The 24,012-nt window shown below is 34.1% G+C and overlaps 2 protein-coding genes across 5 annotated transcripts; one reads left to right on the forward strand and one right to left on the reverse strand.

Moving 5' to 3' along the window:
- The first annotated feature begins 7,662 nt into the window (after positions 1–7,662).
- On the forward strand, positions 7,663–15,857 carry LOC108999355 (protein SIEL). Of its 2 annotated transcripts, XM_035688625.1 has the most exons (10): positions 7,663–8,402; positions 8,626–8,703; positions 10,738–10,971; positions 11,890–12,081; positions 12,304–12,444; positions 12,524–12,613; positions 13,370–13,914; positions 14,095–15,001; positions 15,119–15,422; positions 15,508–15,857. In XM_035688625.1, the coding sequence occupies exons 1-9, from the start codon at positions 7,734–7,736 to the stop codon at positions 15,233–15,235; spliced, it is 2,973 nt and encodes a 990-aa protein (XP_035544518.1). In that variant the 5' UTR covers positions 7,663–7,733; the 3' UTR covers positions 15,236–15,422; positions 15,508–15,857. The 2 variants fall into 2 exon arrangements, with proteins under 2 accessions (XP_035544518.1, XP_035544519.1); XM_035688626.1 differs by lacking the exon at positions 15,508–15,857 and having other exon boundaries at positions 14,095–15,230.
- An 884-nt stretch (positions 15,858–16,741) lies between these two features.
- Positions 16,742–22,952, reverse strand: LOC109019771 (influenza virus NS1A-binding protein homolog). Of its 3 annotated transcripts, XR_004801059.1 has the most exons (12): positions 22,885–22,952; positions 21,362–21,525; positions 20,910–21,091; positions 20,124–20,804; positions 19,932–20,009; positions 18,549–18,873; positions 18,271–18,470; positions 18,016–18,092; positions 17,544–17,645; positions 17,276–17,462; positions 16,972–17,182; positions 16,742–16,780 (listed from the first exon to the last, which is right to left on the reverse strand). XR_004801059.1 is itself a non-coding variant. In XM_035688034.1 (11 exons), the coding sequence occupies exons 2-11, from the start codon at positions 21,522–21,524 to the stop codon at positions 17,066–17,068; spliced, it is 2,112 nt and encodes a 703-aa protein (XP_035543927.1). In that variant the 5' UTR covers position 21,525; positions 22,885–22,952; the 3' UTR covers positions 16,799–17,065. The 3 variants fall into 3 exon arrangements, 2 of the variants coding, with proteins under 2 accessions (XP_035543927.1, XP_035543928.1); XM_035688034.1 differs by lacking the exon at positions 16,742–16,780 and having other exon boundaries at positions 16,799–17,182; XM_035688035.1 differs by lacking the exons at positions 16,742–16,780; positions 22,885–22,952 and adding an exon at positions 22,797–22,872 and having other exon boundaries at positions 16,799–17,182.
- Positions 22,953–24,012: the final 1,060 nt, after the last annotated feature.

Consider the following 24,012-nt stretch of genomic DNA (forward strand, 5'->3'; position numbering starts at 1 on the left):
TGAGAGAGAAAAAGTTGAATAAAATATTATAAAGTTAACATATTGTTGTAATATTATTTTTTAATATTATTCTTGATTTGAAATTTGAAAAAATTGAATTATTTTTTGTATTTTGTTTGAAAATTTGAAAAGTTGTAATAATTTGGAAATGATTATATGAAAAAATTAAAAATTGAAAATTGAAAAATATTTATATTTAAATGATGTTTGGATGTTGAGATGTGATGAGAGGATTGAAACCATCTATAAAATCAAACAGGACCTAAATATTCAAACGGGCCCTAAAATCCCACTAAGTTGTATAGAAAGAGTTGTCTGGATAAGAAGAAAAGGGGTTTGAATATATGCAAGTGGAATCTTCTCCCAAATGGTTATATGTATAAAGCTTAACGTGGATGGAGCAATCAGAAAATGGTGGGAGTTGTAATTGTAGGAAGGGTTGAGAAAGGAAGGGCTAGTGGGAAAGTCAATGAAGTAAGATATAAAAATTTTGGCTTCTCAATCATATAAAATTAGGTTCGTACTACATCCACCGAGATTTTCCTGATAAGGTCATTTGGTTTATTTTAATCATAATATCATTAAAAAATATTTTTTTAATTATTAAGTAAAAAAAAATTGAATCAAAATCCACTGTCAATAGAATTCATCAGGATGCATAACATTATTCATCTCAAAAAAATTATAAATAGATGGAGGAAGCCCTAGTCACATCTCAACCTATAAAATGACTAATTAACGATAAAATTGAAATCCTATTAAAATCATTATAAAAAGTAAGAAGTTTTTATTCTCAAATAATATAAAATCTCATACATCACCTACTCTTATCAATCAACTAGTAAGGGCAACGTGTGCTACACGTTTGCCCAGTTGATCATTTTTGTTATGTTTCAAATTTTTAACCATAAACGGATAAAATTTAATCTATATTTTTAGAACTTTTTTCCTATTTACAACACATATTATACACACGAATTGCAGAATGTTTATAACTACAATACAACGACTGACATGAAGGCACTAATGGTAAGCAATATGTCTCAGAAGCTATAGTTTCTAATATTTGTCTAAAACGATTAGGAAGTGTTAAAATTCTGATGATGTAGTTAAAATTAGTAGTTGTCGTTGTTGTTAAAGTAGATGTGTCGTTGTGGAATCTACTTTCTAAAACATTAGTATTTGAAGAAGATCCTATTTCTCTTATATATATACCTTCATTGTCATTTGAAGTATAAGAAAAACAATCATCAAACTATGATATTTGTTGGTTTTTGTTATTTTCAGATCTTCTCAACTCGACATATCTTTCTCTTTTTTCTTTGTTTCTTTTTTCCTCCGACGAAGTTCTTACTTTTTTTCCTCCAATTAAGCAGCATACTAAGTTCTTTTTACGACATTTCTTCTAGATTCTTCAAGTTTTATTTGTAAAGAAATTTAGATAAGAAATCATAAAGACGACATTTGTGATATTTAAATATATTTCTTTTCAATAATATCATCTTACAAGTTGGCATTTGTTATGAGAAATTAGAAATTTTGCGTCAATTTGATAGGCTAATCTAAAAAATAAATAACAATGTATCAAACACATTGACATAAATGCATATATATGGAAATATAAAACACAAACAGTGTTATAACTATTTATAGCTAAAGCATAAGAAAGTAACATCTATTTAAAAACAATTTTTTTAAAATTATATTAAAACATCTAATATAATATTAAATTGTTTAGCAATAAGAATCCAAATTTCCATATAATAAACAAAAAATAGTTATAATCGAGAATTAAAAGTTTATATATTTTTTATAAATTAAATACAATAAGTATTTACTTAACTGAGGGAAAATAAACGTACCAAAAGGTAGATGACAAATATAAGATCAGTGAAAGTAGAAGAAGCCAACTATGTTACCGCTTTCCCTAAACCGTGATATCGAAGAATGGACTTGAGATCTCCCCAAAAATCATCTCAAGATAACAAGTAACAGTGCATCCGCCACTCTTACCACTTTTAGTAGAGGTTCCACCATTTCCAGTAATGATTCCATTATTCATAATTTGTTTCAAATACCTTATTTTCGTCTTTTAAGAAGGCGTCCTTTTAAGACATGGATAAATATCAAGAAATTTGTCTTAAAAATTCATTTTTTTTCTTTTTATCCACCACTTTGCACTGTTGTTATTATTTTGGAGTGTTTATTGGAGAACCCCTCCCCCTCCTCTTGTATCATCTTATCTAATGAAATATAATTACTTGCTTAAAAAAAAAAAAAAAACCAACAATGAGAGGGATGGAGAGCATTGAAGTAAGCATAGAAGCACCAAATCTGTTATAAATTAAAATAAATTAAAAAAATAGAACATAAAAATTCTGTAATTATATTTCTTAAATATATTAATATATTAACAATTACAATTGATTTCTCCGAATTTATATGAAGTACTCAGTAGAGCTCCTACCACCTCAATCCTTTACAATCTTATTTAGGTATCAAAAAAATTTCAACTATTACTACTACTAATAACAACATTAAATATTAATAAATTATATTAAATCACAGTATATTAAACACATTAATTGATTTAATAAAGGTGTCCATTTATTTCAATTATTAATCAAATATGTTTTTTATTTTGTTAAAATTTATAATTATATTGATAAAATTATTATAGTTAATTTTAATAACTATAGTCGACTGCATGTATTGTATATTTATTAGATAAGAAAAAAATATTCCAGATTTAAATTTGCGAAACATATTATTGACACTTAAATAATTGGTTCATATAATTATAATATAAACTAATATTTTTTATAAGGAGGAAAATAATTTGAAGCAATTGTAATACATTAATAAAAATAGAACAAAATATATCACTAACGGTAGATTGATACAATAAAGTAAAAATTTAATTCAATATTTAAAAGATTTAAAATTGGAGCAAATAAAATAGTGTACAAGATTAAGGCCCCATTTGGATATAGAAACCATCTCATCTTATCTCATCATTACATCTTTTTTAAATTTACATACAAAATATAATAAACAATTTAATTTTTTTTCAAATATCAAAACAATAATAATATTTAAAAAAATAATATTCTAATAATATTTTATTCAATTTTCAACTTTCATCTAAGACCATCTTATCTCATTTCACTATCCAAACCATCCCTAAATGATATTTTGTAAAAATATTTCTATGATTTTTCTAACTATAATTAAAAGATTTATAACAATAAAACTCATATTCCTAATTTTTTTTATTCTAATTTTATATTAATGTATTATCATTTTTAGATGATTTATTTATAAATACTTTTGATAAGATTTCAAATAGGAAACAATAACCTTACCTCTCCTCTATTTCTTATTCTCTCAGCACTGACACACACTTTCGTTTCACTCATCTCTCTCTCTCTCTCTCCCCTAAGAAGCAGATTCTAAAGGCTTATTCGTTCTCATGATTTCCTGATTTCTCCATCCTTTCTCTTTCTCTCTCTCTCTATCTCACATCCACACCACCACGACACACAATAGTTTTGCCTTCCCCTCAGCCACATGATATTTTTATTTTTTCCATTCTCTTTCTCTCTCTTTGAGCTCTATGTTTTTGGACTCCGAACAAACAACAAAAAGATGGGATCCGTTGAGTGTCTCAATATATTGGCAAAAATTTCTTCATTGTTTGTCTAAAATTCAACATATCTATGTTCTTTGTCATGCATATATCTATTCTGTTATGAATTTATGTAAATATCTTTAAGATATAAGTACTGTTAGATCTCAAAGTATCAAAGTGCAAACGTTTTGTCAACTCGATTTAGGTGCAATTTTTTTTTTTTAATTTTCTAGCTGTAATTTCTAGTTTTTTTAACATGTATATGCCTATGAGCTATTTCATGAAAGCATTGAGAAATTCATATTTAACTGAAAAACAATAAATATCTATTTATATTTTACATGTAAATTTGGGTCTGAGAATATGAAAATTGAAAGTTCTTGGTGACTAATCTGTTTAGGTTTATTTTTTTACTTTACTTGTAATTTCTACTTTTTTCTCATGCATATTAGGGGTGTTCATCCGGGTTCCAACCTGGAAACCCGGATATACCCGGACCGGGACCCGGGTTTCAAACCTGGGCCGGAATCCGGACCGGGTTGGTCCGGGTCAGACCCGGGCCGGAACCCGGATGAATCCGAGTTTTTCAAAACCTGGATTCCTTGTTCCGAGTTGAACCCGGATTTTTTTTTTTTTTTTTAACAAAAGCTAATTTATTATTAGTTACAAAGATTTTGTCTCCATTTGGCTGAGAATTAAAATCAGTTAATGGCCTTTAAAGGAACAGAGAAAACTCAACTCTTTGCTCTTGAATACAGGCCTATAAACAATTAATTAATTTTATAACTAAATGCATGTATAAAAAAAATCAATATTAAAATGCATGAGACATACAGATACAACTCACTACATATTACATTGTTTGAACTAATTTGCTTAAAATATTACAAAACACATACATTGCTTTAATCAAACTCTAATACACAACAAATTGTATGCAAAAAATAAAAAAAATTTCCATCAATTAGCTCTTCTTCCAACAATCACAGGATAGTGGTTTTGAGTCTTGACAAGCTCTCTTGGCTGAATCGGCATCCTTAAACCTAATTACAAACATAATGAAATCAGAAACCAGAAATCAGAAGTACAAAAATCAGAAATAAAAAATGTCATACAGGTGAGAAGTGCATCGTTATTGTTTCTATCAAAAGAAGAACATCTTTAATTTGCAAATTCTAAATCTGGTTTTGAACATCTTTATGATGCACATTACAAAAATTATATGTACTATCCTATCGTTCATGCTATGTTATGAAATGCAAACCACTGATTTGGAAATGCCTCTTAGACTCTTATATGCAAAAGTTTGGTTTAATATGATGAAGGAAAGTTAAGGCATTAAAAAAAATGTTGAAGAGGATATCCATATGAATATTGCAATATATAGATATTTATTTATTATTATTTTTTTTTTACAAAAAAGCATTACCACTTACCAGATCCGAAACGTATTGGAAGCTCCTGGTTTGCTTCCCATCACCGTAGACAATCAATGGGAAAACAGAGACATAGAAAACATAAAGAATAGAGAATAGAGAAATTGTTAGCACTCTCTTAAACTCTAATTAATGTATTAACATAAAGAATCCTAGATATAAATTGTTAGCACTCTCTTAAACTCTTTAATTATTGTGAATAATTAGAATAGAGAAAACAGAGATAGAGAAATATAAAAGAAAGAACCTAGGATTACCAATTTCAACACTGTTTGTAGGAGAAAACAGAGACAGAAATAATACCTCCTAGAAATTAATATAAAATAATGATTACCAATTTCTACTACAGAGCTCTCTTGTTGATTGGAAGAGTTATCATGATTTTAAATAAAAGTACATACTAGGATGAAATAGTACAGATAATTAAAGCATGCAAGGGCCTATGCTACATAAATTAATAAGAACAAAATGATCAATAATGCAACTGATATCAGACAGAAGATCATCATGATAAACGTCATTTGAAACATGTTTTTTTTTTTTCCAATTTTCTTTTGGGCAAGTGAAAGAAAGGGCTACATAAAACTAATGTAACAAATAAATCATTGTCCATTTAAAGAGAGAATTAACTCATATTTTTAATATCATTCAAGTATTAATGGAAGGACTAAAATTCTATACGAGTTTAGTGTCAAATCTATTGTAAGAAAATGGGTTCAACATCATCTAAAACTTATGCCCACGATTTGGATCTCACAAATCCAGATCCAGATTTTATTAGGAGACTTTGTGGTTATGGATATTTTCACTCTTCTCCTCTTCTAGGTCTCACAAATCCAGATCTAACCCATAAAAACACTGCACAAAGATTACTCCATTCAAATATTCACATCAAAATAAACCTAAAATCAACAGACAAAAAAAACCAAGTCGCAGAGAGGCCATTTTACTAGCAAAATAACAAAAAAAACCCAGATCTATCAAACTAACATTATATATTTTATACCCATGTTTAACAAAGTATAAAAAAAAAAAAAACTCAGATCTAGCACAAAATGTCGTAGCCGTAGCAGAAAAAGAAGGACGCTAGCACAAAATGTCGTAGCACAGATCTTACCTGAACAAATGCTACACAAGCCATAGCATTTCATTGTCGTCATTCCAAGGTATCTGACGACGCGAGATAGAGAGGGTGAGAAGAGAGAGAGATCGAGGGTGAGAAGAAACATCAGCATATAGCATTGTCTTATCGTAACAAAACAGACCCAAATCAGAATAAAACGGACCCAAATCTCAAAGAACAAACCTTGGGTCACGAGGATGAGGCGAGTCGGCAACGACAATGATGGGGTCACGAGGATGAAGGGGTCTCTTCGTCGGCACTGAGGGAGGGAGGCTAGCATTTCTTCGTCGAGGGAGGGAGGCTAGGGTTTCTTCGGATTGTGAGAGTGAGAGAGAGAGAGAGAGAGAGAGAGGAATTGAAACCAATGTTTTTAATTGCATTTGCATCTACTTAAGGCCAAATTTTTCGCTGGCAATGTCCTACCGCATGTACTAGATATACCGGCACCGCTAAAATACGGCCAGAATGCCGCATCGTCGGTATTCTACCAAGCTTTACCAAATTTCTCACTGCACGCTTATATTTTCTACGGCATCGCCGATATTTCTACCGTGTTTTTTTTTTTTTTTTCATTTTTTCAAACTACAAGTTTATTTTTTGACCCCCAATTTAGATTAGACTATTTATAATTTATATGTATGTATGTATTTATATATAATTTATTTATATATAAACTATTATTTTAGAATATAATTGTTATATATATTTATATATATAATTTATTCATATATCGACTATCCCGAAACGGTACACGAAACGGTACCGGTACCGAAATATTTCGTTCCAGTGTCTTGACCGGTACGCCATCCGGTACGGTATTCAAAACATTGATTGAAACCGTAACTTATGAGTAATAAAAAAGAAACCCGGGTACCGGGTTTAAAATCTGGGTTCCGGATATTAAACCCAATACCCGGCCTGGCTATATTCGGGTTTGGTCATCCGGGTACCGGTCCGGATTAAATTCGGACTGGAACCCGTAACTGGAACCCGACCTGGATGAACAGTCTTAATGCATATGTCTATTCTATTATGAACTTATGTAAATATCTTTTGGATGTAAGTATTAGGTCTGAAAGTATCAAAGTCCAAAGTTTTTATCAACTCCATTTAGGTGCAATTGTATTTTACTACTTGTAATTTGTAACTTTCTTAACATGCATATGCGTATGAGCTATTTGATGAAAGCATTGAAGAAATTATATTTCACTGAGAACAAAAGCAAATGAAAACATACCGATACAATAGATTGATGCGCCGTTGTAATTGAGATTGTTTTGTTTTTGGCAATAGAGTTTATTTATTTTTATTAAAAAAAAGTATATTCAAAACACAAATTGCCACTGAGATATTATAAATGTTTGAGATTTTATTTTTGTGGATTTATGTTTTGGATTTGATTATCAAGCCAGCGTACAAGCGCGCGTTCCTTTTAACTAAACGACTTGTAGCTACGGACGCCAACGGTCTCGATGAAGTGATTGTTCCCCAAACAAGTTTCAGAGCAAGAAGCTCCTTCTGCCCTGGGCTCTGTTTCGATTCGATGGATCGAGACTTGCCAAGCTCCTGCGAACAATCAATCAGAAGCCCCTCTGAAAACCCCGCCGAGGACTCTCTCTCCCCCGAAACCCTTGCTTCCCTCAGATCCCTTGTCATTACACCCTCCACTCCGGACACCGCCATTTCCTCCATCTTCCAAACCCTAACCCGCTCTCTCCAACTCAGTCGCGACCCGCTCGTTCTACACCACACCCTAAAGCTCTTCTCCGACCTTGCCTCCCACCGCCCCAGCCTCTCTTCTTCGGTCTCCGAATTGGTCCGTTCCCACGCACTCCTCTCCTCCGACTCGACTCGCCTCGCCGCCGAGTCTCTCGATGTGCTCGCCTCGATCGCCGAACGGGGTGGAACCCCAGTAGATCTCGATGACCGGTCATTCGTCTCTCTTTGCTTCGGTCCTTCCGTGTCCGTACGGTCATGGCTTCTCAGAAATGCCGAGCGGTTCCGAATTGGGCCGCATGTGTTGCTGACTATGTTTTTAGGGTTTACTAGGGATCCTTACCCGTACGTGAGGAAAACCGCTCTGGACGGACTCGTTGGTTTGAGCAAGCCCGGTGTTGTCGAGGATCTTGACATGATTCAGGGCTGTTATTGCCGTGCCGTCGAGCTTCTTCTCGACACGGAAGACTATGTAAGATCCGCTGCTGTTCGCGCGGTAAGATATTGGTCCGTAAATTTTCTCTTTTTTCTGTTTAAAATGTTTTGGTCTTTATAATTGTAGCCATAGAAAAATTTTTGCTTGAAATGTTTGTTGGTAGCGATGGCGATCTTACCGATTAAAAATGCTCGACTTGATGGAAATGTGCTTTACCTATAAAAAAAACTGCCATACAATAATGTGGTATTGTATCTATATTTTATCTGTGTTGTGAATTCAGGTAAGTGCATGGGGTCTGATGCTTGTAGCATTCAACCTGGAGACAAAACTGTACTGGTCAGATAACTTATTTGTTAAGGTATTGCTCAATACTTTGCCATATAATTTATTTTTCATTGTTGCCCTTTCTGATTTCTGATGTATGCAGTACATTTTATCATATTATTGTTCCTGGCGAATCAACTGGTAAATGTTTATGTAGCATTTTGTCACTAATTATTCTTTTGAAATTACATCTAACTCTCTTTGTTCATAATGCTGCTGTAGTTCTATCTTGCTTCTTGGACTTGATAACTTGTTTATTTTTTTTGGCAATGTAGATTAATTCACAATTTGACCTTCTGTTTCCATCAAATAACCTTATAAAAACTTGAATAAATAAATAATCCTTGTCACGGGGCAGGTTGATGGGAAGGAACTGTCCGTGGTGCTTCTTATTTTATGAACTTGAACTTGACCCATAGTTTGTGTGCTCAAGTTTTGTCTTAGGCATCTTATGAATTCAGCTGTTAATTTTTTTTTAATAAGGAGCCCTGGCTAAGAGGGCGCAAGAGAGAGCAGGTTCACCTGTTATTCTACTATGATGTTAACATGCTCCCCCCATTTCTTATCTGCTGTGATATGATGTCCTTAAAAACTATCACATACTTCCAATTTTGATTTGTTACTCAAATCTGCTTGAGTCAAATTTTGCATAGGATATCTTCAAGGAAATAATGTTTTTTTATGAATAAGAAAATTTTATTGAGACAAGTAACATGGAAAAGCCAAGTACACAAGAAGTATACAAATACTAAACTTAGTTACAAGTCAGGAACTAGAAAAAGAAACAAGAAAATCATGGGCACTAGTTCCATTAAAGACAATAGCCGAAGCCCACTGAAATAAAGTTTTAAAGAAAAAACATCTAAGTTCATCCACCGTTCCTTATCTTCAAAGTATCGATCATTCCTCTCGACCCATATACACCACACAAGGTATAAAGGGATCATGTTCCAAACATCGGCAATTTGCAAATTTCCCCTTAAACCTCTCCAACAAGCAAAAAACCCACCACCCTCCTAGGCATCACCCAAGCCATTCCGCTCCTACTAAACACTTCATACCATAACGCCCTAGCCACCTAACCCCTAGGGGTTGGCTCAAGTGGTAAAGGCCTTGGGCTTGAGGGTATGCTTCCCTTGGGTTTAAGGTTTAAATACCCTTGGGTGCAAACAATCTCTAGGGGTCATTGAACTGGGAGATTTTTTCCTTGAATTACCCGAGGTGCACTTGTGGAAAACTCTTTGTTGAGGGCTTGTGCACTCCCGGGATTAGTCGGGATGCTGTTCCTGGACACCCGGTGCTAATAAAAAAAAAAAAACACCCTAGCCACCTCACAATGTAGTAACAAATGATCTACTGATTCTCCAGATTTTTTACATAAGAAATACCAATCCATAACAATTAAACCACACTTCCTAAGATTGTCCAAAGTTAGAATTTTCCCTAAAGAAGCAGGCCAACCAAAGAACGCAACCTTTGAAGGCACCTTGCACTTCCAAATACTCTTCCAAGGAAAATATTGCACCATATTCATCCTAGACAGCATCATGTACAAAGAAAGAACTGAAAACTTCTTATTATCGGTATGAATCCAGACCATCTTATCACTCACATGACTCCCAAGCTGTGTAGCGTACAATAAGCCAAACAAATCTGAAACTTCATCCCTTTCCTAGTCATTCAAGGAAATAAATTAGAACCTCTTACCTTGCATCAAGTAAGGGCTGGTTTGCTTTCAAGACTAAAATCCAAAAATTTAAAAACCTCTCCTCTCATCATTACAACTTTCCCAAATTCCCACACAAAATAAAATAAACAATTCAACTTTTTCAAATCCCGAAACAAAAATAATGTTAAAAAATATATTCTAACAATATTTTATTCAACTTTTTAACTTTAATCTCAACTCATCTCATCTCATCTCATCTCATCTCTGAAAACAAACAAGGCCTAAATGGTCGGATATCACGTTTCTGTCGTATCGTCTTAATGTGGGGTTATTGATCCCAATATTCGATCATTAGTTGTGCATGTAACGTGATATCTCATGCATTGTATATGCTTGCAGCTCTGTTCGATGGGAAGAGATATGAGCATGGAGGTACGAGTTGAAGCTTTTGATGCCCTTGGGAAGATAGAAATAGTGTCTGCGGATATTCTTTTACAAACCTTATCTAAGAGAGTCTCAGGGACGACAAAAGGAATGGGATCTTTTGGTCAGTGTCCTGCTGCAGAAGTTGAAAGTTCGGCATCGAGTGTGGCTGGAGTTTTGGTGCATGGGCTGGAGGATGAATTCTATGAGGTAACTTTTGGTGCCCTCAACTCAACTTAATGTATTACCATAAACAAGATGAAGCTTTGATATGGCCGTATCCTTTTTTTTTTTTCAATTGACAACCTCCAACCACACCCCTCTAGATATGCATATATCATCATGCTTTGATGCTTTCTAAGAATGTTGTCCTCCTTGTTTTTATTATTGTATATGTAAATAAATTCTATTCTAAGAGCATTAGCAATGGTGTAGGCAAAGACAAAGGTAAAATTTTGCTAAAATCACATGTTTTGCCTTTTGCCTTTGCCATTCAAGAGAGATTCTTACATTAGATTATTCATCTACCAGCCAAAATAATAATAAAATATTATTTTTTAATAATAATAATAATATTTTTCCAATTGTTTTTTCATATTTTGTAATTTTACTGACCATATGTTAATTGATAATTTAATAATTTAACTATTAATTAAATTATTGTTTTGCCTTCTGTCGAGAGAGAGTGGGAGGATAGAGAAATAAATGATAAAATAATCGATAGATGGTGAACAGTACCTATCCAAATATAGAGAGACACTATAGCTTGTAAGCAAAAAATTTGCATTTAGCTCTTCCAATATAGTAGATTTAATGGTGTTAGCTAAATTTTGGTTTGCATTGGTGACCATAGCTAGTGCTCTAATACATGCTGTAATTGTGTTGGTTTGTGGTTTTACATTTTATGCAATTATGGTTACTATCATACACACACACATATATATATATATATGTATGATTTTTAGATATGTTACCTTAGGAAACATAATGATTTTTTAGATTTGTTAGTTTTAGGGACATGTGCAGAGATATTGTTTGAATTTGACTGTATTCATTCTATATGGATTAGATCCACCATCTCATACACATTTATTTAATTTTATTATGCTGTTTGTGCTAAATCTGAAGGTTAGGAAGTCCACTTGTCATTCCTTGCGTACACTTACCATCATCTCTGCTGAGTTTTCTGAAAAAGCATTAAACTTGTTAATGGATGTACTAAACGATGATTCAATGTATGTCCGGTTACAAGCATTGGAAACTATGCTGCATATGGCAACCTACGGCCTTCTAAAGGTGCAAGGAACACACATGCACATGGTAAGTTTCTTATTCTTCCATTATCTTCCGAAATGATTCCCTTGATTATATTGACCCTTTTGGTATATCCTGTTTAACATTTGTTTGGTTGGCATTAACAAATTCCAACTTGTTCATTGTAATTTGTGATCAGTCCATCCGTACTTGTTTTGGAAACCATGTAGCTCATTGAGGAGGTGAGTAGCTTACTGTCTGATCATTAACCTAATTTGATCTTTGCAGTTTCTTGGCTCTCTAATGGACGGTAATATGTCCATAAGATCTGCTACAAGGAAAATACTTAAATTAGTGAAGCTGCCAAATATAGAAACGTTTAAATTATCTGTTGATGGCATCATTGATAATTTGGAAAGACATCCACAGGTTTGCTTTGTTGGACACACTGCATTTTTCCTCTTCTTTTCTTTTACTTCTATGGCTGATTTTTATCACTTCTTTCCAGGATGAAGCTGACATATTCTCTGTATTGTTTCACATTGGTCGTAACCATGGGAAATTTGGGATGTCCATCATCAATGAGGTCTTTAAGGAGGTTAGAATGGTTTCTATATGCTATTACTGAACAGGAGACCCTGGGGTTTAAACTGAATTCTGCCTTATCATGAATAAAAAGTGTCCAGCTGGTGTTTTCAGAAGACAATGATTCAAAGGAAGTTTGCATGTGCTTATGCCTTTAAGAATTGAATTTCACTTGTCCAATGTACAAATATTATCACTTTCATATTAAAAGCATGGGATGATTTCCTGTTCGTCTGGGGCTACGTCACTTTGAGTTAGTGAGGATGATACAAGTATTGAATGAGTAATGATATACCTACAACTCTCATACAACCCATTTCACAATCAATCAATGCAAGCATGCCACTTCATTAAAAATGAATTTCAATATTACAAAACTACCCTTGATTTAATATAGAGTTATAGTTTAGTTATTGATGATTCAATTTTTTTTTAACCAGATAATTTACATCTGATTAGGTTACTGTTGTGAGGGCATGACATTAAAAACATAGATATTGGGCAAATTATATTTGAAAGCACACAGCCAGATTTAAATTGTGATACTTTTATGTGCTGGTTACTTCTGAAGAGTCAGCTCAGCTCTGAATACAACATATTCTATCCTTTTTTTTTATTTTTTATAATATAATACCATTCTTTCCAATTGGTTGAATTCTCAAGCGAAATATTTTTTTTGTGATCCCTTTGTAGCTCAACTATAATTTAATCATCTATGAGATCAACCTGATTTATTGGTCCTTTTCTCTGACTTCCCATTCAATTTCAGATGGAGCTAGCTTCTGAAGGCAAGTTGGGTTTTGATACTGCAAGAGTAGCTGCATTGCTGATTCTGGCCATTTCAGCTCTGCTGTCTCAGGGTCAGCATGCCTGCAATATTCCACCTATAATATTTTCTTATGCAGTTACATTGCTTGGAAGGATCTCTGTTGCATTGACTGATATTATGAATCAAGACGCTCTTCTGGCTTACTTGTCTCAATGCAGTAGATCAACAAGATTCTCTGCCATGGAGTTTAACCTCAGAGAGGACAAGCCACGTTTGCCTGCAGTTACTATTGCGAGCTCAAGTCACAGTAGCAATGAGATCAATGGTACTGTTGGGTCACCTTTTCAGCAAGGAGAAGATGTGGCCGCCAACCTTCAGTATCAGGCAATGAGAGAACCAATGGAAGTAGCATCTTCGCATGTTGGTTACCACCTGGAGGTTCAGGATGAAGTAATAAGGTCCATGAATCTTATTTTTGCGAAGGTCAAAGATATTTGGCCATTAATACAATCGGGATTTACGAATGAAGTACTAAGGGTTCTAAGGTTGTTATATAGATTTCTTTCTAATTGATATGTTTTCTGGATATATAGGGTATTGATATTTTTTCTAACTGTCCTGGTAACCTAACAATCTGTTCCCCCTTCTTTGCCTCTGCCAGTTTTGATTGCCCCTTTTGTTACAGCTTCCAGTCTAAAATTTTTTTCCCACCCTTCTGTAATCAGGAGTTTCAAGGAAGAGTTGGCAACTTTCACCTCTGGCTCACTTAGATCTGTTGGTGCTGTAGCATTTGCATTGCAGTATCTCCGGGTAGTGAAACAGCTTGCCAAAGTATGGGAACACTTCCTGCCTGCAAGAAAGCTCTGTTCTGGAATGGGAGAATTGGACATTGCTTTGGGAAAACTGGAGACGAGACTTAGAGAACTGAAGAGTAGGTTTACTGGCTTATCTTTGGAACAGGAGCTGCAAATCTTGGAGCTACTACTTCTGACTTGTACACTCAGGTTGTCTAAAGTCGAAAGCTACTGCCAAGTTGCAAGTTTGAAAAAGCTATCAATGACGGCGTCACATGTAGAATCCATCCTGAAACTAGGATCTATTGAACCGTCCAATTTCATGAGTGAAGTTGGCAAATTGTCATATCTAACTAGAACCTCTAGTTTTGGAGCACCATGTGATCCATTTCTGTTCAAGGAATTGCTTAAATATTTCTCCCTTGAGCAGTTTGTGGTTTTTGGAAGAATTGATCATATCAAGGCAGAACTGGTTGTTCCTGATAATGACTCTGAAAATCATCTTCCTTTTGTTCCACGCCTACCTGTTGGTATACCGTGTGAGATTACTCTTCATAATATCTGTAGCGAGAATAAGTTGTGGGTGAGAATGACCATGGATGATGAATCAACTCAGTTTGTCTTTTTGGATTTGGACCTCTTTGGAAGCAGTGATGAGGTCAGGAAATTTACATATGTTGTGCCCTTTTACAGAACCCCCTGTGCATTTTCTTTCACATTGAGAATCTGTATAGGTATGGAATGCTCATTTGAAGATGTTCCACCGGTCAAAAGATATGGTGGTCCAGACCGGGAGCTAACATTTCTTTGCCAAGAAAAGGAAGTTCATCTCTCCATGGTTGGTGAACACTGAATGGTTTGTTTCATTCTACCATGGCAATAAATAAGAATATACTTATTTATTTTGCATCAGAGATACTCACTATCCAAGGTTCAATATATCAAATGATTGTAGACCCTTGGATTTAACTCATCTGGAAGGGCTGTGGAAAGCGATATCAGGCCAAAGGATCTAGACCAGCTTTGTATGATTATCTTGAATAAGTGTATGCTTGCTAAGTCATGGAGCTAGGTTAGTTGATATTCAAGCAGAGAAGAATGGATGGAAGCTGGACTTGGAGAAGCTAACTCATTTCTGCTCCTCCTATATTGTACCAAGAATCCTCACCCATTTTGAAATTTGCCTGGAAATGTCACCAAAGTTGGATGCCTAGGAATCCCTTGAATCGAATACAAATATCATTTAATCTTATCGACAGGTATGTTTTCCGTCCTAGAGTTTTAAACCTTATATTTTAGTTTCCTTTTATTCTCAATCTTCACATCTGCGCTTATGTTTGCCAGGTTGTTTCATTCCTGACGGGTAAGTGGTGAGAAGATGAAGAAGATAAAAGAAGTGCCTCTTCCTCTTACCCCTTAAAGTTTCGTCGAATAGACAAGCTTTGAATGAATCTGTCTCAAATTCTTAAATACCAGTGGTATTCTGTGATTATATCTTTTCACCTTTCTGCCCAGTATTTTCATCTTCTTTTTTTAATTCCAGATATTTCAATAGTTTTTAGTATTTATGTATACTTGCTTTGCTAGGTTGGGTTGTTGTGTATCGAAGGCATCTATCTGTGCATTGAGAAATCATCTTCTAACAAGAATCTCTGAATGATTTCAGCCTACTTAGAGTACTGGTAGTGGACTCAACAAAGTTATATTTTGGTCAAAGTTTAAGTAGATTGCATAAAAATTCACTGTAGTAGACTCAACAAAGTTTTAGTTTTTTTAACTTTGATCATTTTCACTGGCCAAATATTATTTTGGCATAAAAAATTTCCTCCCGTGTGCTATTCGTTTCACGTGAGCTCACAACTCTAAAAAATTCTTTTTCATTTCAAAAGTACGAAGTGCCCAAATCTCAAACTCAACCACATAAGGCAGCCAGTCTCTATCAATCATCATTTCAATGACATGACATCTTGCTGGAATGTTTCAAGTTCTAGTTTTGTAATATAATGATTAATTGATATCAATTTTTTCTTTTAAAATCTAAAAGATTAGAAAATTAATGTATAGTTTTTTAATAACAAATAAATATTTAAATTATAATTAAAATTAAAATAAATGAAAATGTGAAAATCAATATTTTAATAGAATAGTGATAGATTAGAGAATCTGTTATTTGGTATTATTAAAAAATGACTAGCTAAATTTATAAAGATGAATTCTCTAGTAAAATTCTAGCCAAAATTTGTTGAATCTACTATTAATATGCCCGAAAATTTTCTTAGTTGAACGAAGGAAAACAAAAGGGATATCAATGTTTAGTAGACAACAGGTCCAAAAGCTTATTAAACTTTCGGAAAGTATGCCAATGATGCAAGCAAAGTTCAAACACAACACGCCCTTTCTACTCTTCTCTCTGCATGCATATCCACATGGGCGGCCTCTTAGTTGAATCAAATGTGAGTTGATGCTTATATGTTTATATATCTCAGTGGTTATTTTGATATATTCTCCATTTTCAATGTCCTTTCTCCTAAACCTGCTACGAGTCATGGCAGCACTGCCCGTTGATGCTCACAACCACTGAACACGAAGCCACCACATATACTGCCATTCTTCTAAACTATTTGCACAAAACACATGAAACACAAGAAACACATTTATCAATTTTTGACATCATAAGGACGACGATCCTCCGTAAGAACAAAATGGGATCTGTACCATAGAAAACCCAAAGATTTGATGGGACCTCAAAAAAAAAAAAGGGCAAAAACTTATAACATTTTTGTCGTATGTACAGTTCCATCCCATTACCTTGCAAAACAATGGCGGAGATGAATGCCCTATTTCAAAGGCCAGCCTCTTCTTCTTCTTCTTCTTCTTCTTCTGTGCATTTAAACAAGATCGATTACGAGTAACCTCCAGCCGTATCAGGACTGAACACAATGGCTGACGTGAAGCACCTTTTCCCAACGGCCCTTGTGTGGGTTTCTTGCCAACCCTGACCATCCTTGTAGGTTTCAACCTGTATTATATTGCAAGAAAAATAAGCAGTTAAAAAATGAAGTGCCAAAAAAAGAATCATGCATGAGAGAAACTATAGCAAAATGTAACTCACTGTGTCAACAATGTTTCCGCAACCTTTAATCCCTCCAATTACGTAGATAGAATCCTTGATAACACCAGCAGCAGAATATCCTCTAGGGTTTTTCATTGGTTCGCCACACATCCACCAACCGTGACGTGGATCGAAAATTTCAATGCTTGGAACCATTGTAGTTCCATCATATCCACCCAGAGCGTATCTGTTGAAAAGTAAACGTCATAATGAAGACATAAACATCAATATGCAAGGTCATTGATCGAGTAAGAATGAAAAACCTTACAATTTCTCATTGAAAACAACCAGGGAATGGGAGCTTCTCTTTGTATTCATACTTGCAATTCTTGTCCAAGAATGTTCTCTGGGGTCAAATCTCTCAGCAGACCTGATGCAGTAAAAAATTCCAGTCAACTCTAGATACAGAAATTACATATAACACAAAAAAGGAAAATGCGGTTATTTTATCTAGTTTTCCTTCTTTTTGATGAGTAAAGTCTTCTTAAACTATTAAGGACATTATTTGTATATAAATGTGCATAGATAGTAGACACCCCAACCATTCTTCTTCATCTTTTTTAATTTTTGTACAAACTGCTTGAGTGTGTGTCCACATGTCCTCGAGTGTTTTGCAAGGCTAATAACATGTAGACACGTTCTTATAAATGCATCTTAGTTCATGCACATGCACATACGAACATATAGATACATCTACCAAAGTTTAGGGAGAAATCTAGAATAAAGAAGCGATATCTTACTCTAAGTAATTTTTCCCATCAAATCCACCAGTAGCATAAAGCACACCACTCAGTTCCACTGCAGCAAGAGCAAACCGCTGGAAAAATAAAAGAAACAACCAAGGACCAATTTCGGATCAATTTGCACAAACATAAAGCTTTGAGAAAAAGTGTAATTCAAGGGCACAAAACGCCTAAAATCATGCATGAGGCTTGAGTTAAACAACAAAAGTAATTTGTGACTTAAAAACAAGTGAGCTAAGCAGCACTTGTTACCCTTTGTAGCATTGAGCGTGTTGAGATCCATCTTCCAATTTCTAAATCAAGCATCTCAACATCTGAAAAGCTTTTGGTGCCATTCCCCCCACCAATGGCAAATATTTTGTTATCTATAGTAGCTCCAGCTAAGCTACCCTTTTCCTGATTCAGTGGAGTGTGCAAGGTCCATTGATCATTAGCTGGGCTGTATGACTCCACTTCACAGGAGAAGATAGAAATGTTAGCAAAACTTGAATGCCAGTAGGAAGCATTTCTTAGTCAGTAGGAGTACATACCTGTGTCATACCACACATTTCCATTTCCTCCTCCAAATACGTAAAGCTCACCCTTCAGCTGTGCAGCTGAGGAGAATGATCTGACAGAGTTCATCGGCCTAAGAGATTTTATCACATCCTGAGAAGGATCATATAAATTCACTGCTGACAACCATGATTCACCATCATATCCTCCTATTAGAAATATTGACTCATTAGGATCGAGATGGACCTCATTAAGTCCATCAATAATCATCTCATTAACAAATGCCACAGAAGGATTGGACAAAGGTTCCAAAATCGCACAATGATCTTTCAAACGCTGAATTTCCATTTCTGCCACCACCTGAACAAACATGGTAAATGACGTTCATCCAAACATGAAAGAAGCAAAATATAAAAATGGCATACACGTCATCTATATGAGTGTTGCAAGGAAAAGAAAACATAGCATAAAGTCAAAGTCGTAGACAAATGGATTATAATTCTACTTTAAAATGAAAAGGTGTAGACACAGACATATGAACTACAAATTCCAATAAGTAGACTCAACTCGTGTTAAGAGGGCAAAACGTACATGTCAACTGCTAAATTAAAGCTTTCTAAACGAAAATAACTAGTTTTTCCCTAAGTTCTCTACAAAGCTTCTTCAATGTTCGAGGGCCAAAAAATTTCATTTAATTGCCAAATCAACCCTACAATTAGGGGTGTAAATGAATCAATTTGGAGTGAGTGGTTGGTGGTCAAGCTCTATTCGTTTAATTTTTTTTATTTGAACACGAGTCGAGTCAAGCTTATTACTGAGTTACATTTTATGTACATGAATGGTTCATTTTTGTTAGAGATCAAGTTTTTTCAAGAGCTATTTAATTTTGACAGAATAAATCTGGGTTATATATCTTATCATTTTATCTATTAATGCTGACAAACCAAATCTGGGTTTTTGTAATATTATCGTAGTACAACTAAAAATAATAAATACAAAGTTATAGTAGTTTAAACAAGTCTACTTGAGTTTATAAGAGTAATAGATTATAATTCTATGTAAATGAACAGCTCATTCAATAAACAAGCTAAGTCAGATTCGAGTTTGGTCAAGCCAATTTAAGCGGCTTGTCAAATATTATTATTTATTTATAACCCTACGGGTTATAAATAATGCATTAATTGACTGTGGACCTGAGGGTTATAATTGTTTTTTTACTTATAATAACCACAATCAATTTCTGCCATTATTTTCCACACTATGGCTGGAAATCATCTGTACATAGCTTTTTTTTACTCAACCTTACAAGGGCACCTTTAAATTCAAAAAATTGCCTAATAACTGAAGTTTAATGGGGTATCTAGAACAGATATAGAAAATGGAAAATCATAACACTAGAAAAACATGCGAGGTGGTACCAGCTTCTGCTCCAAAACGCCAAACTTCTGAGTTTGTCCTGCATTCAAAGCCTTTAGCTCTTGCACCTCTCGAATTAACTACATGAACACCTAAGAATATATCAGAAACGTTGTATACAAAACCAGACTCAACAACAAAAGAGATGCCATGATCAGAATTTATAAATGTAGACAACTGACATCCTCGAGTACCTGGGTTATGGTGGACCAACACTCAGATGATGAATGAGGATTCCCTCCTTTCTTCTCTTCTACACAAGATGATGGATGGGGGTTCTCTTCATTTTTCTTATGCACACCAAATGACAAGTGAGGATTATCCTCTTTATTCTCTTCTACACCTGTTGGCTTCCCTTGAAAGCCTTTGTCTTCCAATTGAATACCATTCATGAAGGCAACATCTTCCATATAACCTGACACAGGCAAGTCTTGATGTTCATGGCAAAGATCCAATTCTTTCAGTTTAGTCAATATAACTTTGATCTCATCTAGTTCGGCTAACTCTGCATCTAATTGAGCTTCCAATATCTGGCTGTCTACGTCAAATGAAGAAGCAACATCTGTAGAATCCGACTTCTGACTTGAGGGATTAGAATGTTTGATTTCCAAAGCAAGTGGATTCAACTCTTCACCTTCCTCTCCTGCATTGCTCCGGGGAAGAGGTCGAAAAACAGTTCTCCACTTTGCAGAATTATGCGGCAAACAAGAACTTGGAGCATCCGCTAGAGATGCAAATAAGGACATGAGCCTATTTGTTTGAGCACAGTCTAGCTCAAACCAGAAATGGGTATGAGAGTAGTAGTTGTCAATAATTATTGGTTTAAACTGATTTTCAAGCAGCGGTTGGTAATGCATGCGGATACGTATCTGAACCTTTATGAATAATGCAGTGCTATATCAGAGCCAGATCGATATCGTTGATAAACCCAGCGTGTAACTTGAAACAATTAGACCACATAAAATAGTTTCATAGGATACCTGTGCAGGATATTTTGTTCTCTCTGAACCCTCAGTGGTCCAGCCATGAGGGTTAATATTCATTTGGCCAGAGCTAGCAGCCTCAAATATTCCATGAAGTTTTCTGTCACTGTAGTTGAATAGGAACAGTGGCAAGCCCGGATCAATATTCTTGACATATGAAAAGTGCAGCATTGGTAAGCCTGCCAAATTTGAAGAACCTATTTCCTGAGTTAATGGAGCCAAAACATATATATTGACAAAGAAGCAATAATCACGAGGTCGCAAATTATTATGATTTATAGCTTGTAATTTGTAGAAAATTTGAGCCTCACTTGTTCTACCGAACATGATGCAATGGCGCTTAGAGAAGGGAAGAATAGATGTTACCATTGTACTGCAATTAATAAATGAACATAAAAGACAAATAAATATGTATCACGCTAGATATGCAAAGAAGGCAGGTGACTGACCAAAGAGTTGCTTAGAGAGACATTCCTTTATGGTATTGTTCTTGCAACCAAATATGACCCCGCCAAGGTGACTCTTCCCCAAATTTCTTCTGGCTGAAGAACCAGTCACCAAATTTGGTGATGAAGGTACACTTTTGTTAACAATAGCCGCCTGAGTTTCCATCCTGAAATCCCAAGAGGCCAAACAATATAAGAAACCCAGATTATAAATGAAGACTTTAGGCCTCATTTGGATGTTGAGTGATGTTGAGATGAGTTGAGATGGTGAAATGAGTGTTGTGGGGCCCACCTAAGATGAATTTAGATTTATTTATGGGAAGTTGAAAAAAGTTGTAGGTCCCACGTGTAAAGAGGTGTTAAGTTGAAAAAAGTTGTGGGTCCTATGTGTAAAAAAGTTTTGAGTTGAGTGATGTTTAGTGATTTGAGAGTTAGGTGTTTGGATGTTAAACTCGGTTTAAAATTAGACTGAACTGAATTAATATCAATACGTTCCAACATCCAAATGGGACCTTAATATTGACACAAGAACCATATTTGTGTTACACTACAAGCTACCACCCATGAATACAAAAGGTGAGAAGAATTACGGATATATTGATCAACCATGAAGGATTATGAAACAAATTCGAGATTAACCATGGCCAGACTATTATGAAAAAACAAGATATTGCACTACGCATGGTTAATTGATGATGACAAGATTACTGATCAAAGGGCTAGAGGGTAGAGAAATGAAACTCAGATGATCTTTTCTTTTATAAGCAATAAAACTTCATTATAAAAAGCAAAAGGCGCGGTCCAAGTACAAAGGATGTATAAAGGATGTATACTAGATTGACACAATGAAACTCAATGACCGCGTTACTAACAACAACCCAGGTTTTCGTGTTAACTTGTACAAATCGATTAGGGCTTTGAAGGGATTAAGCTTGAAGCACAAGCCTGACACACATAGCATCCAACTAACGCAGTTCATGAAGATTCAATTAGAAATGGCTCGGAACGTCATAAAGGTTAATCATTTCTTGACTAATACCACAAGAAGCAACATCTCCAATAATAAAGGAAAAAACAATAGTATGAATGACGAATCTCATTGTTGCTTTCAAAATATCAGCCAACGCCAACGGAATATACAAATTAAGAAAAAATCATCATATCAAGAATTAGCAAAATATTAAATATAATCGCACACGTCACGTGCATAAGAACTGCCAAATGCGAAACAGCAAAATAGCGTTTAGTACAGAGTGGATAAACACCCAGTACCAAACAGAAGACGGACATTAAAAGAAAGAAAAAAAAAAATACAATGAAAGAATAAGATAAAGAGAAAGAAAGTAAACAAGAAAACCTCAAAAACCAAGAAGGCCAAGACTCTAAAAAGCATAAAATTCCGCCACTAAAAAAGGCCAAAATAAAAAGTAGTTCTTACTTCTAATCAAACCAATCCATTCGGTAAACTTCTTGCATTGTTTCCTTTAATAACCGAACTAAATATTAGAGAGAGACCGGAGACATACTCTGAGTTGCAGCAAACCTATTGGGAACCAAGATGGCAAAGAGGTACGAGAACGAGAGCCGAGGTTTATATTCACCGCCACACCGCCGCATCCCACACCTGATTTTTTTTATTTTTTAAGTGAATAATAACTTTAAAGTTGAAACGAAGTCAATAAAGATATATACAAGTTTTAAATAGATAAATTTTATATAAACTTTTTATAAAATAATAGATCTTATTAATAAAAAATAATTTTTTTATATTTTTTTAAGGTGGGATTCATTTTTTTACAAATGCTTGTATAAGATTTATCTATTTAGAGTTTGTACAAATCATTTCTTAATGATAATTGACTAAGGTTGCGTTTGGATATTGAATTGAATTGAGTTAAGTTGAGATGATAAAATATTATTAGAATATTATTTTTTAATATTATTATTATTTTAAAATTTGAAAAAGTTGAATTGTTTATTATATTTTGTATTGAAATTTAAAAAATTATAATGATGAATTGAGATGTGTTCAAAAACCAAATGAAGCCTAAATGAATTTGCTCTTACAGTTCGGATATTTTATTTTATTTCTTATAATAATTAGGAAAGTAATTATTAGTGAAGTTATATAATTTTTTTTAATAGTTAAGAATGTTTTAAAATGTTTGAAATAAAATTTAAAAAAAAAAGTGAAATTATCCTAATAATAACTTTGAGCGGACAAATTCATGAGACTGGTAGGGTATCCATATATATATATATATATCTAACACTTATTTAATAATGAGTAATGTTATTCATCATCTCAACTTCTATCATCCTCTCATTATTTTATGATGTGTCATTAGATTATTTGAGATGATTTATTATATTTTATTTATAAATCTATCATCTAATGCCAAAATAATAGAAGGATAATGAAAGTTAAGATGATGAATAGATTTTTTCTTTAATAATTACTCACCATCACATGATTGAGAAAATCTATTCAACATACCGAATTCATCATGATGTACAAACTTTTTATATCGGTTATGCTAAAAGATTATTGATATTTTGGCTTTTTCTTAAATTAAAATAGATTATATTTTAAAAATATGAATCAACACACGACTCATATGCAACAAAACTATACAACAAAACCGTACATGATT

The sequence above is a fragment of the Juglans regia genome, chromosome 3 (genome assembly GCF_001411555.2).
Source record: "Juglans regia cultivar Chandler chromosome 3, Walnut 2.0, whole genome shotgun sequence".
Classification (NCBI taxonomy): domain Eukaryota; kingdom Viridiplantae; phylum Streptophyta; class Magnoliopsida; order Fagales; family Juglandaceae; genus Juglans; species Juglans regia.